At 50.2% G+C, this 15472-nt stretch overlaps 2 protein-coding genes across 5 annotated transcripts in view; one reads left to right on the top strand and one right to left on the bottom strand.

Moving 5' to 3' along the window:
• The window catches only part of LOC106144224 (endogenous retrovirus group K member 24 Gag polyprotein-like), a 41433-nt gene that overhangs the window by 5727 nt on the left and 20234 nt on the right, over nt 1–15472 (top strand). The gene's annotated exons all lie outside the window — the stretch shown is intronic.
• The window catches only part of Tgif2 (TGFB induced factor homeobox 2), a 15696-nt gene continuing 806 nt past the window's right edge, over nt 583–15472 (bottom strand). The window contains exons 2-4 of one of the 3 annotated variants that reach the window (XM_026787130.1): nt 11991–12216; nt 2983–3082; nt 583–2865 (exon numbers count right to left, since the gene is read on the bottom strand). In XM_026787130.1, the coding sequence (XP_026642931.1) occupies nt 2561–2865; nt 2983–3082; nt 11991–12182 (597 nt within the window). In that variant the 5' untranslated portion in view covers nt 12183–12216 and the 3' untranslated portion in view covers nt 583–2560. Of the gene's footprint in view, nt 3083–11990; nt 12217–15290; nt 15437–15472 lie in introns of those variants that run through there. The other 2 variants (XM_026787129.1, XM_005363037.3) reach the window with 2 other exon arrangements.

Here is a 15472-nt window from a genome sequence, read left to right on the forward strand (position 1 = left end):
GTAGTAGTGGTTGGTCAGAGGCAGAGGCAAGGTGGATCTCTGAGTTTGAGGCTAGCCTGGTCTACAGAACGAGTTCTAGGATAGCAAGGGCTACACACAGAGAAACCCTGTCTCGAAAAAAAACAACAAGCCGGGCGGTGGTGGCGCACGCCTGTAATCCCAGCACTCGGGAGGCAGAGGCAGGCGGATCTCTGTGAGTTCGAGGCCAGCCTGGTCTACCAAGGGAGTTCCAGGACAGGCTCCAAAGCTACAGAGAAACCCTGTCTCGAAAAACCAAAAAAAAAAAAAGAAAAAAAACAACAAAAACCTTAGTGACTGCTCTGTCTCAAAAGCACAGCGGGTCCAATCAAGAATTCATTTTGGGGCTGGAGAAATGGCTCAGTGGTCAAGAGCGCTGGCTGCACTTGCAGAGAGCCTGGGTACAATTCCCCCGCATCCACAAGGCAGCTCACAACTGTAACTCCTGTTCAGGGCATCCAACTCTTCACACAGATATTAGATGCAAGCAAAACGCCAATGTTCATAAAATAAAAATAATTAAAAAGAATTCAGTTTGACTTTAAAAATAAAAACAAACAACTTTATTTGACAAAAGACAAAAACCAGTTATTTACAGTAGTTTTTTGCTCAAATATTGTTCAATGGGACAACCATGCTTCTCCAGATTTATCTTTACAAGCAACCTAAGCAGAGACTGTCCCACCCCTCAGATGCCCCATTTTATTCCAGGAGGGGGGAAATGCCAGAATACGTCAGCAGCACGGCTCCCTCCCCCCTCCCCTGCTCAGTGCACTGTGGGGGAGAAAACTCCCGCTCATCCCAGTATCACCCCTACTGTAGGCCTTCTGCAGCAATCACGGGATCTAGGCTCACGGACAGTGGGGTACAAGTGGGCAAACAGCAAATTCTACAAAGCTGCCATGTTCATCCTTCCCCAGCAGTGCCTTGAGGGGGTGAGGATGCCAGATCTCTTGGAGGGAGGCAAGAGATCCAGCCTAGGAAAGCAATCCCCTACAGAGAGCAAATCTCTCAGTTCCCACTTGCACAGCAAGGGATGGAGCTAAGCCACTCAGGAGAGGTAGGGAAGCCTATATGAGTGGCAGGGGGCTTCCTAGAAAGGCCAGAATGGTGTTGTGTTTCTCTGGGACAGGCACTCTAAGTCGGTGAACACCCAGGAGCCCCTTCTCTGCCTTCTCTGTGTTTACAACCTAGTAAACGTCAGGAAATTACAGTCAGGGCTTCTCAAATCTTCTGGTTATTCAGAACACAAATATTTTGGTTAATAAAAACCTAGGATTAGTGTTTCTTAAGATATATAAAGATGGGGTATACTGTTGCTGAAAACTAACAAAACAGCAAAGTAAAAAAGGGAGGGAAGGGAAGAGATCAAAACCATGTGTGATCTGTTTCCCTGGGAAATTTAGGCAGGCCCTTGCAATTCCAATTTGAAAGGAGGTGAAACAGACCCGCTCCCAGGTGCTGGGCCCCTTTCCCCACAATGGTTCCAGCTACTTTTGTGAACAGTGGCATGTTTGAAGGGCCTCCTGACCAGCAGATGGCTCACTTTTCCCAAAGCAGGAGATGCTGGTGCTTTCGACATCTGGCCAAACTCCTGAATGACTCCAAACAGGCTACAAAAAAAATAAGGGGAAGGGGGGAGACGACACCCAAAAGAGAGAGAGAAAACAAAAGCTGTTTCAATCTAGCTTAACCACCCCAAAATACAATAAAAACAAGTATGTCTCTGGGTTTTATCATCCATCTCTGATGTGTCTAAATGGCTATCTGGTTCAGCTGGATTTGGCTGTGGCTTTATCCCCTTCTGTGCCTGGTGTAGATAATCCAACACCTGTAGGTATTTTTCTTCTGTCTTTTACAATAGAGTAATCCAAACCAAGAATCAAACAACCACTTCCAGCTGGAATTCAGCACAGCTGCAGCTATTCTGCTGGTCCCTTATACAATCACCCCGGTGCAGCGGCAGATCACCCGTCTATAAAGCTCCATCGCATAAGGTGCTCTCTCCCCACACCTGTGCTTCCGGGCTACCTATTGCCATCGACAGAGCACAGCAAAAAGAAAAGAAACAATTTAGCAAAAATCTAAACATTCAACTGAAGTCGGTTCTGTGACATCTGCTGGGCCTTTTCTTTCGAGTAAGCTGGAATGTGCACGCACACCTGGCTTGACCAAAAGAGGCACAGCCTAGGGGCAGCTTGGACCCAGCTCAAGTCTGAACTTGGCAGGTTTCCTGAGCCTGCCTAGGAAAGCGGGTCGGAGTGCAGGTGTCCCAGGGATCTCTGGAGAAGCACAGCAGCAGCACCACGCCTGGCTCTGGTGCCTTTGTCTCCTCCGATAGGAAGCTTGAAGGAATGCAGTCAGCAGAGCACAGGCCCCGTAACAGTGCAGAGACACCAGCTGCTGTCCCTCTGCTGAGGACCTCTGGACAGATGATCCCGATGCTTGGCAGTGATCCATAGATAGCCCTCTGTATGAAGGGGAAGTGAACCAGGAACCTGGGACAGCTGGCTTGAACCTCAAGCCGCCTGGTAGCAGGTACCTACTTGGCATTTTCTGAGACTAGAGGAAGGGAAGCGTGTAGTAATGGGGGTGCCGGACCCTGCTGCTTCTGAAGCTCCATTTCAGCGGCCCTCTGCAGCGCCACCTCCACCAGCAACTGGAAGCTGCTGAAGTCTTCCTTGTCCTGCTCTGGGGGTGTGGGTGGTGGCGTATTGAAGAGTCCACCTGTGGGGCTTCCAGCCTCAGCTCTAGTCAGCAGGGTGAGCGTGCTCCCAGGGGTCACCAGAGCCTTAGGGGATTCCAGCTCCACTTGTGGGTAGGGGGCTGCTGGCTTTTCACCTTGGCCTGAGTGGAGCGGCACGGAGCAGACAGACAAGGAGAGCACGTTGGTGGGAGCCGGTACAGACACAGCCAGCAGGGAGGGGCTGCTGCCCCTGGGGAGAGCCACGTCAGAGGTCTTACCCCCACGGCGGGAAATGGTGAACTGATTGGGGTCTTTGCCATCCTTCCGAAGCATGTCTGGGAGAAGGCGACGTCGGGCATTGATGAACCAGTTACATATCTAAAACAAGTGTTAAGAGACTCATCAGTTAGCTCCATTCAAAACAGCTATGTAGTGTTTATCTAAGTTGTTCTATTACCAGTAAAGACTCGGAGTCAGATATTTCAGATATCGGAGCGAAAACCTGCTAGATCCAAGAAGTCAAGAAAGAGTGACCTGCTGATCTCTCTGCACTTCCCAGACCAAAAAGGGGCTCAATAAAAAGCCGAGGATTTCCAAGTCTCTCCCTATGCCACGCTCCAATGCTAGGTCCTCCATATTCTCCATCACTAACTCTTGTTAATGAGTTGCTGGCTCCGCCCCGATTCAAAGTTAACTTTGTTAAGTAACACAGTCTTGGGATGTCACAACACAATCAAATACCCTGCAACACAGCTCTACAGCGCTCACTGTTTCAGACACCAAGACACAGCAGCAAACAATAGACAAGATGCTGGCCAGTGGAGGGATGGGGCAGTGGTGTTGAGGAAGCTTACGGTGGTGTGGACTTGAAACAGCCTCTGAGGAAGTGGCTCTTCAGCTGAAATCTAAAAGGCTGATGGGTGTGACCGGACACACCTTTCATCTCAGAATTTAGGAGGCACAAGGGGGGGGGGGAATCTCTGGGAGTTCAAGGCCAGTCTTGTTTAGATAAAAGTCCCACGGAAGCCAAGGCTAAATAATGAGACTCTATTTCAAAATAAATAGGAAATCTGGAAGGCAAGCGTTGAAATGGGAGATGGGTAGGGAGCAGGAGCAGCGCAGTGGAGTACTTTCTGAAAACACTGCTGAAGGCAGGCATGTGTGGCTGGGCTCAGTGTGGTGACTGGAGGTCACCTCTTAGCGTGAGGATTTAGTCTTTCTATGAACAAAGGGAACTGTGAGTTGTGTTTTTTATTTATTTACTTTTTTGAGGCAGGGTTTCACTTTGTAGCTGTTCTGGAACACACTCTATAGACCAGGCTAGCCTTGAACTCAAGAGCTGGGATTAAAGGTGTGTAACCATCCTGCTTGAGTTTTGTTTTTTTAATCAATGTGTGCACGTGCATCATCTACTTGTAGAGTTCAGAAGACAGTTTGTGGGAGCTGGTTCTCTCTTTCCATCTTGTGGGCCCTAGGCATTGAACTTCAGGTCACCAGGCTTTGTGCATTGGACCATCTTACTGACCCTCAGGTCACCTTACCGGCCCCACAGAAGGGTTTAAGCAAAGGAGTGACCTATTATGTAGACAACAGGCTGGAAGCGGAGTCGGATGGTAGTTCAGATTACATTAGGGGAGGTGAAGGAAGAAAAATTTTGATCTGTTTAGAAACTGGCTTCCAGGCCAGATGTAGGCGGGTATAGCAAGAATGATGCTGAGAGTGACTTACTCCTCAGCCTATAGAGCCGCTCTAGATCAGAGGGACACAGGGATACCAGGGGAGCTGTCAGGGAGAGGAAGGATTGCTTCCAAGCAACACCAGGACCATGAGGCTTGCTACCCCTCGTGGTATGGTGTGACATGCTACAAAGCTCAAGGTGCCTGTAGGCTGCCCTGTCAGCACCCATAGTCTTGCTCATGTTAGGCAAGTGATATATCACTGAGCTAATCCCCAGCCTAAGACTCTTTAATACCCCCAATTTCTGCTGGGCGCTGGTGGCACATGCCTTTAATCCCAGCACTCAGGACAGGTGGGTCTCTTTGAGTTCGAGGCCAACCTGATCTACAGAGCAAGTTCCAGGACAACCAGAGCTACACAGAGAAACCTTGTCTCGAGAAACAACAACAAAACACCCCTAGCTTCACGGTTCTCTTTCTGACCTCTTGGCTGGTGTAATATTCTGCAAAGAGCAATGGCTGGCGGTCCCAGCTAGAAAGAGGCTGTTTGTCTCCCACTGCCAGCCTGGGTCCAGATTCCTGAGCCAGGCACTAAAGTCCTCCTGCCCCATCTCCAAACCATTCCCTCCTACTCTTCTGCTGTGAGCATGTGAAACAGCTTTTTGGGCCCTGCTCATTCAAAACAAAACAACAAAACACACAAGCCAGCCTTTAGTCCCAGCACTCTGGAGACAAAGGCAGCAGATCTGAACTCCAGGACAGCCAGGGCTGCACAGATAAGCTGTGACAACCAAACCAAATCAAACTTCCAAACAACTCTATCCTCCTACATAACCCAGTCCCCCTTTTTTCTGGGATGCTTTCTCGCCTGCTGGTGGACAGAGGTGCAAGGCTCCATGTCTCCAAGGCAGAGTTCTCCAACAGCTGCCACTCACTCAGCACAGTGCATAGGATTTCCTTCTAACCATGAAATGGGTTGGGCTGTCTCCAGTTTCCCTGGTGAGCAGATTTAAAGCTCAGTGAGGCAGGAACCATGATCCCACCTGGCAGAAAAATGTCTCTCCACATCTGTCTCAGGACCCAGAGCCCAGCTGCTATAGGGCCTAGAATAGCTGGGTTAGAGGCCCCTCCTTTCCCTGCTCTCTTTCAGGGCTTCTTTTCACATCATTTGTTTGCCTACTGTGTGTCAGGCAGTCACTGGTGCATGCTGGGGCTGCCATAGAACACTTGTGTCCCCTGCCCTGAGGTGCTAACATCTATCTGGTTGTGCAATGGTAGTAAACAAATAGGTGAATGACCCAGAAACAGGAAGGAATAGTATATAAACCCAAGAGATCCCTCTCTAACTACTTCCTGTTAGCCATGAAATGCCCCCCCCCACTACTGTAATGCCACCGCTTCCTAACTAACCTAGAAACAAAGAACAAGTGACCACGAACCAGGCCCCTGCAACTATGAGCAATAAAAACAAACCCTTCCTTAATTAAAATCAATATTAGTCATCAGAGAGACAAGGCTAAGGGATCTGTGTGAAAGTGTCATTAAGGTCAGGGCCAATCACATAGAGCACCGGGGGAACGGTAGCAAATGCTAGAAGGCCACTGAGCCAGTGAAGCCAGCTGAGATGGTCTGCACCTGTAATGCCAATACTGGGAGGCTGCGGTAGGAAGTTCTGGTCGAGTTTGAGGTCCACTTGGCTATTTAGTAAGACCCTGCCTCAAACAAAAGGACTAATGGATAGATTGTGAATGTGTGTTGCCCAGGAGTCTGGGCAGAATAAACAACCAAGTTCAACAAACCCCACGTTCAACAACAACAAAATCGACAAGGAAGAGAGGACATGGAAAATGGTGGGCTCTTGGTGGCAGGGCTGACCTCACTAGTTGGGAACACCATGTGGTCTGACTGAGGTTTACATGCTAAATCCTGTTGTCCTGTTAGTTGATCAGCAGATACACTCAGAGTCTGTACTAAGTACCAGCTGCTATAGGAAAGAAGGGTCAGTAGGAAAGCTTTCTTCTTACTTCCCAAGAGCTGCACCAATGCGTCATACTTCCCTACTGTCTGCTTAGGAGACCAGAGACCCAGGCTCTTGTACCCATCTCTGTCCCTGCTATCAGGCTTCTTTCTTGGTAGTCTCTTGAGGAAGCCTTTGGGTATAGTTTTCCCATGGGCTCTCTGCCATGTCTAGCCGTGCTGGAGACTGATCTGCAGCAGGCGCAGCTGGCAAGTTACACCATCCCACAGGAGAGCCCTGTCAGGCTGACTGGAGACAGGCACCTGTGGCCCTTCTTTCCCTCTCTGCTCCACCTTCAGGAGGGCCTGCCCCTGAGGATTTTTACCTCACCTCACTGGTTTCACCAGGCACCAGTGTCACCAGGCACACCCACGTAGACAGACACCAGTATGACAGCACTGGCAGACACTGGCCAGGTGGGCTGCCCTGCTGGCTGGTAGGAAGGTAGGAGAAACAAGCTTAAGCACTTTTTTTTTTTTTTTTTTTTTTGGTTTTTCGAGACAGGGTTTCTCTGTAGCTTTGGAGCCTGTCCTGGAACTAGCTCTGTAGACCAGGCTGGTCTCGAACTCACAGAGATCCGCCTGCCTCTGCCTCCCAAGTGCTGGGATTAAAGGCGTGCACTGCCATCGCCCGGCAAGCTTAAGCACTTTTAACATCAGTGTCTTCCCAGCCACTTCATGGACAGTCTGCTAAATGTGCATGCAAGGCTGCGAGGTAGTAGGCAGTACCCCGAGAGCCTTAGAGGAGGGAGTAGAGATGAAGAGATGTGCCCAGTCGCACTGCCTTGGGATGCTTGCCCTCTTGGTTAGAGGTCTCTCCCTTTGCTCGTCCCCCACAGGGACAGCGAAGTAATTCTCACAGCCTTAAGAGCTTCCTTCAAGCATGAAACCTCAGCTCCACACGGACCTGCTCACTTGGTCATCACCAGTCTATGACGCGGGGTTTGTGATGACCTCCACTGTTGAAGCGGTAGCCATCGCTAGGAGTCCAGTAACTTTCCCGTAGGTCTCAGGTTTGAAGGCTGCAATATGACCGGCCAGTGGCAGGGAGTGAACTTAAGACCCTCTCTCCCACCAAGGGCAGCACCTGCCCATCTGCTTCCTAGTCCTGCCTCCCTCAGCCATCTGTAATAGGAGCCATGCATCTCTCTAACTTTACCTCTGCTGTGAGGTGGAGGGAGCAGGGAACAGGGATTGTTTTGGTGACCTGTCTAGCACAGCTGGGAAGAATGTCACTGTGAAGAAAGTAGGAAGGCTTTCTGGGTACCAATCAGCAGCCGTGTGGGCACACAGTCCCAGGACACCCCCCTCCCCCAGCACCCCGATGCACAGATGTATGGTAGACTATTGCTTTGCCTTCCTGTCCCATAGAACTGCAAATCTGCGGGGACTCATGGCAGTACTCTGTGATTGTTGGCCAAGCTCTACACGCTCAACCCTTCATCATAGATTTCTTCCACCATCCCCCACCCCAGTACTGGGGATTGAACCCAGGGCCTCATGCATATTAGTTAAGTGCCCTACCACTGCCCTACACACCTACTCCTTGAAGAGATTAAAAAAAGATCTGTTAGAATAGCTATTTCCTATCTGGCTTATGGATTTGGGGCAGGGAGAACGAGGTGGAGTTGACAAGCTGTTTTTGTTGTCTCTACCTACCTACCTACCTACCTACCTACCTACCTACCTACCTACCTACCTACCTCTTTAAAGATGGGTCTCACTATGTAGCCCATAGAACTTGCTAGGTCCATTTTTCCCCCTCAGAGTCTCTATAGCTCAGGCCACCCTGAACTCGTGGCAATCCTCCTGAAGATCACAGATGTGAGCCACCACCTCCATCTGACAATACATGTTTTCATGTTTTTAAACAAGGGCCTCAGAGAGCTGTTACCCAGGCTTAGGAACATCGGTTTCTCCCCTGGTGTAACCTGTCCTTGTGAGTGCTGACAGTTCTTTTATTCAAGTAAAAAAATGTCACATAGAAGCTCAAAAAATACACCAAAGGGTATTGGGAACAGGCGACAAGTTGCCTGTGGAAGCCCCAGCTTGGTGAGGACAGTACTACAGTGTCTGCCTGTACTGGGGGGTCAGGCCACGCCTTCCATCCGGCTCACACAGGCTCCTCTGTTACCCCAGGGCATTACCAGGGGGCCTGCTGCTCAGGAGAGATTGAAATGAAGGGAGGGCCTAGTAGGGCGGAGCCTGCCTGGCTGCCTTCAGCTTACAGAGACCTCCCGTGCAGACCAGGTGGTGGTGAAGCTGGGACCCTCCAGGCAGTCCAGTAAACAGGAGCCTGGATGAGTCCAACCAATAACTGGAGCATTAACTGTCAAAAGGACCAGTGAAAATCCTCCACTAGAGATCTTTAGGGTTTGTCTCCCATTTGCCTGGCTCAGGGCAAAACCCAGCAAACCATTTACTTACATGACTCATTGACTTGCTAATGCATGGCTCTAGGGCAAGTTAAAAGAGACAATCAAAAGAGAAGCTCCCTGGAGAAGAAACCAGCTTGGCCGCTGCAGATACCTGTTGGGGCCAGTGGTGAGTGCATCTGAGTTCTCTTCCTTTGGGGCAAGATTGTGGCTTAGTGGCAGTTTGGAAATCTCCTTAAGAGCAAAGGACATTTTGAAAGTGAAAACGGACAGGGACATCCAGGGATTTGTGACTGAGGAGCTCCGACATTTTCTCTTTGAACATTCCATTTTCTGCAGCCACAGTTACTGACCAGACAGATAAGGATCAAAACCACCCACGGTGGAGCCATAACAACAAAACTAAGGCCTCTGCTCCCCACCCCCTCAGGACTCTGCCATCTGAATGCCCCAATTCTGTGGAAACACCTGACTTCTTTAGAGGTTGGGGTTCCCTGGTCAGAGTAAGGAGTGTGGTAATTGGTACACAGCTGGAATGTGGGTCAGAGAGACCTATAGTAACCAGGCAAGTGATGGGAGTTAGGCTGGCAGGAGCCATAGGATTTTGTCTTGAGTGACAGGCGATCTGTCAGCGATGACAAGGGAATGCATGGGATCAAGTCTCTGAAAAAGGGAGCCAGGAGCTGACAGTTTTCACACAGGTACTTTAGGCTGAGTCGTGAGAAGCACACTTCTGAGGCTAATGTGGGTTGAGTGTAGGCATCTTCAGGGACTGCCTGATGGTCTCCACTGGTGCCTGACTCTCAGTATAGTCCAGAACAGGTGGCCATCACTGGGATCCAGTGGCTGATCCCTGCCCTGTACTTGGATGCTGCGGTCCTAGGGAACCCACTGGTCTTTACAAGGATGTTTTGGTTTTTCTCTCCACGCTAATCATGAGTAGGTGCATCATGTCAATGACACAGCTGGGGCAGGTGGCAGAATACGCAGAGCAGTTAGGGGAAATTTCATTGCTCTTTGTTTACCTACTTTGGAAAATTAGTTTTATAGCTATATATGAGAACAAAATTGAACGTTTTTAAGTCAGTTTTGTATTTGTACACACTTAGGACATAGTAAGAATGATTTAAGCTAATATCTTGAGGAGAGGCAGGACCGCAAGAAAAGCTCTTTCATGCAATGCTGGGCAACCCTGCTCCTTTGGTGCGCTAGGCAAGTGCCTTACTCAGCCCAATTTCCCAAAAAGGGGCAGGACATCCCTCAGGTTTGAGAACTAGTGTCCCTGACAAGAAGCAGTTCCAATACAGTTGACGAGTGGTTTGACAGGACAGGTGTGAGGAGCATAGGGATGTCAGCAATGACTCAAAACAGGCTACAGGCCAGAGCGTCCGCAAGACAAGCACCCTGCCAGGGGGAAACAAATGCGCCCAGATGCTCATGACCAGGCGCCAGTCCCAGGAAGTGAGAAGGAAGCTGGGGTGCTTTGAAGTCTGGATCCCATGAGGATAGTGGTGTCCCTGTGTGTGGCATGAGCAGATTTGTAGTTCTGTGACTGAAGGATAAAGACAGGAGGCAGGGGGACCAGGGGACTGTCTAGGCAGTTTTGCTCTCAAGTTTCAGGCCTTTTGTTTTTGCCTATGTGCCTCTTCTAGGGCCTGTAAATTCAAAGCCACTTCCCAGGGGTTCCTACTGGGAGACCCCAATCTCTGTGTTACCCTGTCTCCTCTGCCTTTGTCCCAGGAATCATCAATCTGTACCCCACTGCCCCCTTCCCCCTGCAGACTAGATGCTCCTTAAGGTATGGTAGAAATAGGAGCTGGGCCCAATGAAGGAGCCCAGAATGTAAATATGAAATGTTCGATGGTGCCGAGTGCCCTGGCTATGAACCCCTGGAGGACAAGAACGAGAGGAGAGGTAAGCACCCCAAACGGTGTTGGAAATCTTGAGAATGCTCCAAGCTTCTTCCCATTGTCAGCTGAGGAAATGTGGCTGAGGGAGACAATAGCAGCCTGGCTAAGGGCCAGAGTCCTCTTATGAAGGGGTGGGATGCCAACCAGTCCTTTAAGAATCCAGACCCGGTCTCAGGACAGACTTGGGCTAGCCACTAGGTTAGGCTGAATTTTGCAGGCTGACAGCTCACCACGCCTTTTCAAGGAAGGAGGAATAAGAGTTGGGAAGCTCGGGAAGTAGCAAGGTCAGAGTGGAGTGAGGGAAGGAGGAAGCCAGTGCCCTGGAGAAAGGAGGAAAGGACAGGAGGAAAGCTACTGGCTCAGGAAAGGAACTGGGAAGCCAGCACGACAGGGACAAGTCCCTGGTGCCAGGCCACTGCATGATCTCCTAGGGAGGTAAGGCCCTGAGCAGGTCAGCATTATGGAAACAGAGCAAAGCCTTCTGTGGGTCAACAGGACAACTAAAAAGAGACATTACTTCAAGAGCAAACATCTCGAGTGTGGCCTGTGTGTTGTTTACAAAGGTATACCACTTATACCTTTGGACTTATATAGCCAGTCCAAAATCTGTTCCTCTGAACAGTTCCACCAGGCACTGGAGAGAAACATCAGGGTCCTCTTCTTCCTTCTTCCTGGGATCATAGGTATGTACCAACTTGTCTACCTCCAGCTCAATTTTTAAAAGATTTTTTATTATTATTAAGACAAAATTAGCCGGGCAGTGGTGGTGCACACCTTAAATCCCAGCACTTGGGAGGCAGAGGCAGGCAGATCTCTGTGAGTTTGAGGCTGGCCAGATCTACAAGAGCTAGTTCCAGGACAGCTAGGACTATTAAGCAGAGAAACCCTGTCTCAAAACAAACAAAAAGAAAATTATTCATGGGAGTATGTGAGCCTCAAGAGGCAAGAAACCGTTGCATCAGTTGGAGCTGGCTGATAACGGTGCAGAATCAAACTTGGATCCACGGAAGAGCAGGAAGTGCTCTTAACCACTGGGTCATCTCTTCAGTCCCTCCAATTCAATCTTTAAGCACACTGCAGAACCCTGCTGTCCTGCAATCAAGTCATAGCATAGTGGGCTGCAGAGAATCTCAGCTCTCAGCACCTTCCCACCTTCAAGGTCAGCAATGGCACTAGTAACAATTCCTTATCCCTTCAGAAGACCAACAGCCAAGTCCAGCTGCAGTGACCCCACTTGACTGTGTGTTCTCGTCTTCCTGCACAGGGGAGCAAGGGCGGAGCTAGAGACTAGTGCATGGTCCTGTCTTACCTGCAGCACCGAGAGGTTGGTCTGTCCAGAGAGACTCAGCTTCTCCTGCTCTGAAGGGTAGGCATTGTAGCGGTGCAGATACAGCCAGTCCCGGAGGATCTTTACCGACTCCTTGGGCAGGTTCCCCCTGCGCTTCCTCTTGCCAGCCAGTGACAGAAGGCCTTCATCCTCACCTAGGTCGCTGTCCGACATGGTGCCTAGGGGCTAGGCTGGACCTCTGGGGAGCCTAGGGCAAGTGACAAAGGGGATGGGAATAACATTACCACTTAAGCCTGTCCCCTAACGAATCCACCAGCATAAAAATGAGTCAGAGTGCCGGGCGATGGTGGCGCACGCCTTTAATTCCAGCACTAGGGCAGAGGCAGGCGGATCTCTGTGAGTTCGAGACCAGCCTGGTCTACAGAGCGAGTTCCAGGACAGGCTCCAAAGCCACAGAGAAACCCTGTCTCGAAAAACCAAAAAAGAGTCAGAGTTCCAAATTTTGGACACTACCATAGCCTGAGCAAGGATGGATGCTCAGCAAAGCTGAGCAAGGAAGGACAAACACTAAATGCCAATTCATGGAACAGAGAAAGGGACTACTCAAGCGTGTGGCACCTCCTTTAAAAACAGAACAGGACTCTAAAGGACTACAGCTTTCCACTGTAGCTCCACTGAGACAGGGTCTCACTAAAGGCCAGGCAGGTCTTGAAATCATGATCCTGTCTCTGCCCCCTCTCCCCCCACTGTCAATGCCCAGTTTGAATTCTGCTTTCCAGGCTGTCCTGGAAACCATTACCTCTTGTGCCCCTGGACAGGAGAAACTTAACCATTTTATACATGAGGGAGCAGATTAAGAAAGCTGCCAAAGGCACCAGGAGTTACCACATAACCCTGAATTCAAACACATACACGGGGCCATGCCGACGCCTGTGCACAAATGTTCACAGCAGCCAAAAGGTGGAAACTATCAAGACTTTCACAGATGGCGGGACAAATGAATTATCTGGTCATAAGAAGGAGTGGGACTGGAGAAATAGCTCAGCAGTTGAGAGTTCTGGCTACTCTTCCAGAGGACCTGCTTCAGTTCCCAGCACGCAAATGGTAGCTCACAACCATCTGTAACTCCAGTTCCAGGGGATTCAATGCCTTCTTGTTACCTCTGTGGGCACCCATGTGTAGACAAAACACTCATACATATAAAACAAATAATTGGAAAAGAGAGAGTACACTTCGGTGCTTGCTACAACATGGCTGGATCAGCAGTTAATTAGGGTTGGGGGGACAGAAAGGCATTAGCCTTTGTTTATTTTAAAATTTTATATACTATAATATTCTTTGATCAAAGTACTCTTCTATTATCTTCTTACTCTACTCTTTCTTCCTCCCAAGGTTTTATTTCTTTTCTTTAATGCATATAGATGTTCTGCCTAGAATATGCCTGGGCACCACAGATGCAATACTCTGGGAGGCCAGGAGAGGGAGAAGGATCCTCTGGAATTGGAGTTACAGATGGTTGTGAGCCTGTGTCTGTGCTGGGAACTGAACCCAGGTTCTCTGCAAGAACAAGTGCTCTTAAACCACCGAGTCATTTCTCCAGCACACCGCCCCCCCCCCAGCTTGCTCTTATTTAAAAGTGACTTTCTGGGGCTGTGCCTTCCCCACACCCACACAGCAGCTCACAATCATCCATAAATCCACTTCCAGGGGTGAGGTGTCCTCTTCTGACCTCTGAGGTACACATGCGTATGTGCAGGCAAAACACTCATACACATAAAGTTTAGAAAAGATTAAACCTGAAAATACTAAAAAAATTATAAAGTAGTATTTAGTATCGGGTAGTTTTCCTTCCAAGGCCTAGAGGCAGGCCTGGAAAATGTTCACGATGGTCCTGCGGCCAGCTACTGTGGAGTGCAGGGAGTAGTGAGTCATTCCTATGATTGGTTCTTAGACCCTCTCCAGGGGTCGGGTCTCAGATCCAGAGCAATGAGGTGTGGCTCTGGTCCCTGCTTCAGCTTCCACAGTGCTGTGTGATCCTAGTTAGGTGTCCTCCTTTCTCTGAATCTGAAGCCCTCCTTCCTTCCCTGTTCAACGAAGGAAGTTTTCTGCCTAGATAGCTCACATCAGCTGCTCCTCCACCAAAGTTCCTGTTCACAAAAGCAAAAGAAATTTACATTTTAAAAGCACAAGTTCTAGGCAAGGGCTGTGCCAGAATCTCAAGACTCCTCCCTTCTCTGCCTTTTAACAGCTCCCCAGCAGGCCTAGCCAACAGAGTCTGGCATAACTCAGGTTTTGTTTCCTCGACTTGGGCCAGAGCCCAGATCTCTGGGTTGGCTAAGCCAGACTTTCGAGGGAAGGGTCTACCTTCAGCCAGGCCACCTGGAGGCGAACCGGGCACTGCTCAGAGGTACTGTTTCTCAAAGTATCACAAATGGTCTGCTTTCTGAGAGCAGACATTGCATTTCAGTCACCAGGACAGCTGGGACAGCAGTTCAGGGATGCAGCCCTGGCAGTTGTGAAAAGTTTACTGAAGGTCATCTTTACAAATTCCACTCTGGCTGCCAGCCAAGAATCCAGTCTTCAGAGTTCCCAGTGTGAGGCCAGAGGGGGACCCCTCAGAGGGAACTTTTCCACCTCTGCATCCTGCACCCAAGCTCGCCTGCAGGTTTCCCATACAAACACATCCCAGTAATGCCTCGATTTTAGCCGTGCAAGTTTACCAGTGCTCAAACAACCGACCCGACCCACTGCTCACATCCCACAAGCTCCCCAAGTTTTATGAACACAGACAATTTACACTCCATACCTAGGACCAACGACTACAACGACTCTTAAGACTAGCCTAATTCCTGTACCCGCCCACCCACGAACTCCAAGTGACCTGCCCACCCACGATCTCTCCGACCGAGGAGCACGCACGTCATCATACTAGCCATCCATCAGCTTTCACCCTAACTGGGTTATTGGCTGCACCTCTTGGACCCTGCACCCCAAGCAATCTCCTACATACTCCCACCACACCATCTGCTGCAGCCACTCCCACAGGAACTTTCTGACAACTCTCCCAGCTCCAGATTCTCTCCCCCCAGGCCGCACACTGAGGTTGAAGTTCTCAGCGGTTCACACAAAGCGCGCAACCTCCCCCGCGGCCCAGGCGCAGCGGAGCACATGGCTCATGGGGCGCCACCGAATCGGCCCGCGCTCAAGGCACCCTCACCCCTCATAACTCCCCGCCCCCTCCAGATTCACGAAGCATGCAACAGCTCCTCTGCCGGCCCGCCACCTGGCCCGGGGGAACTCTGCAAGAAAAAAAAAACTCACGTGTCCATTCTGGGGCAAGAAAAAGTTTGGCTCCCAAACCCTTCCCCGGTACTCCGCGCAGGCTGACTCTTGGGGCGCGGGGCCGTCGGAGCGTGCGCTCTCGGCTTTGTGCTCCGAACTCGGCCCGGAGGGGGAGGGGAAGAGAGGGGGCTGGGCTCCAACCTCCGCGCCGCCCCCCCCCC

The sequence above is a fragment of the Microtus ochrogaster genome, linkage group LG8, assembly GCF_000317375.1.
Source record: "Microtus ochrogaster isolate Prairie Vole_2 linkage group LG8, MicOch1.0, whole genome shotgun sequence".
NCBI classification, from domain to species: Eukaryota; Metazoa; Chordata; class Mammalia; order Rodentia; family Cricetidae; genus Microtus; species Microtus ochrogaster.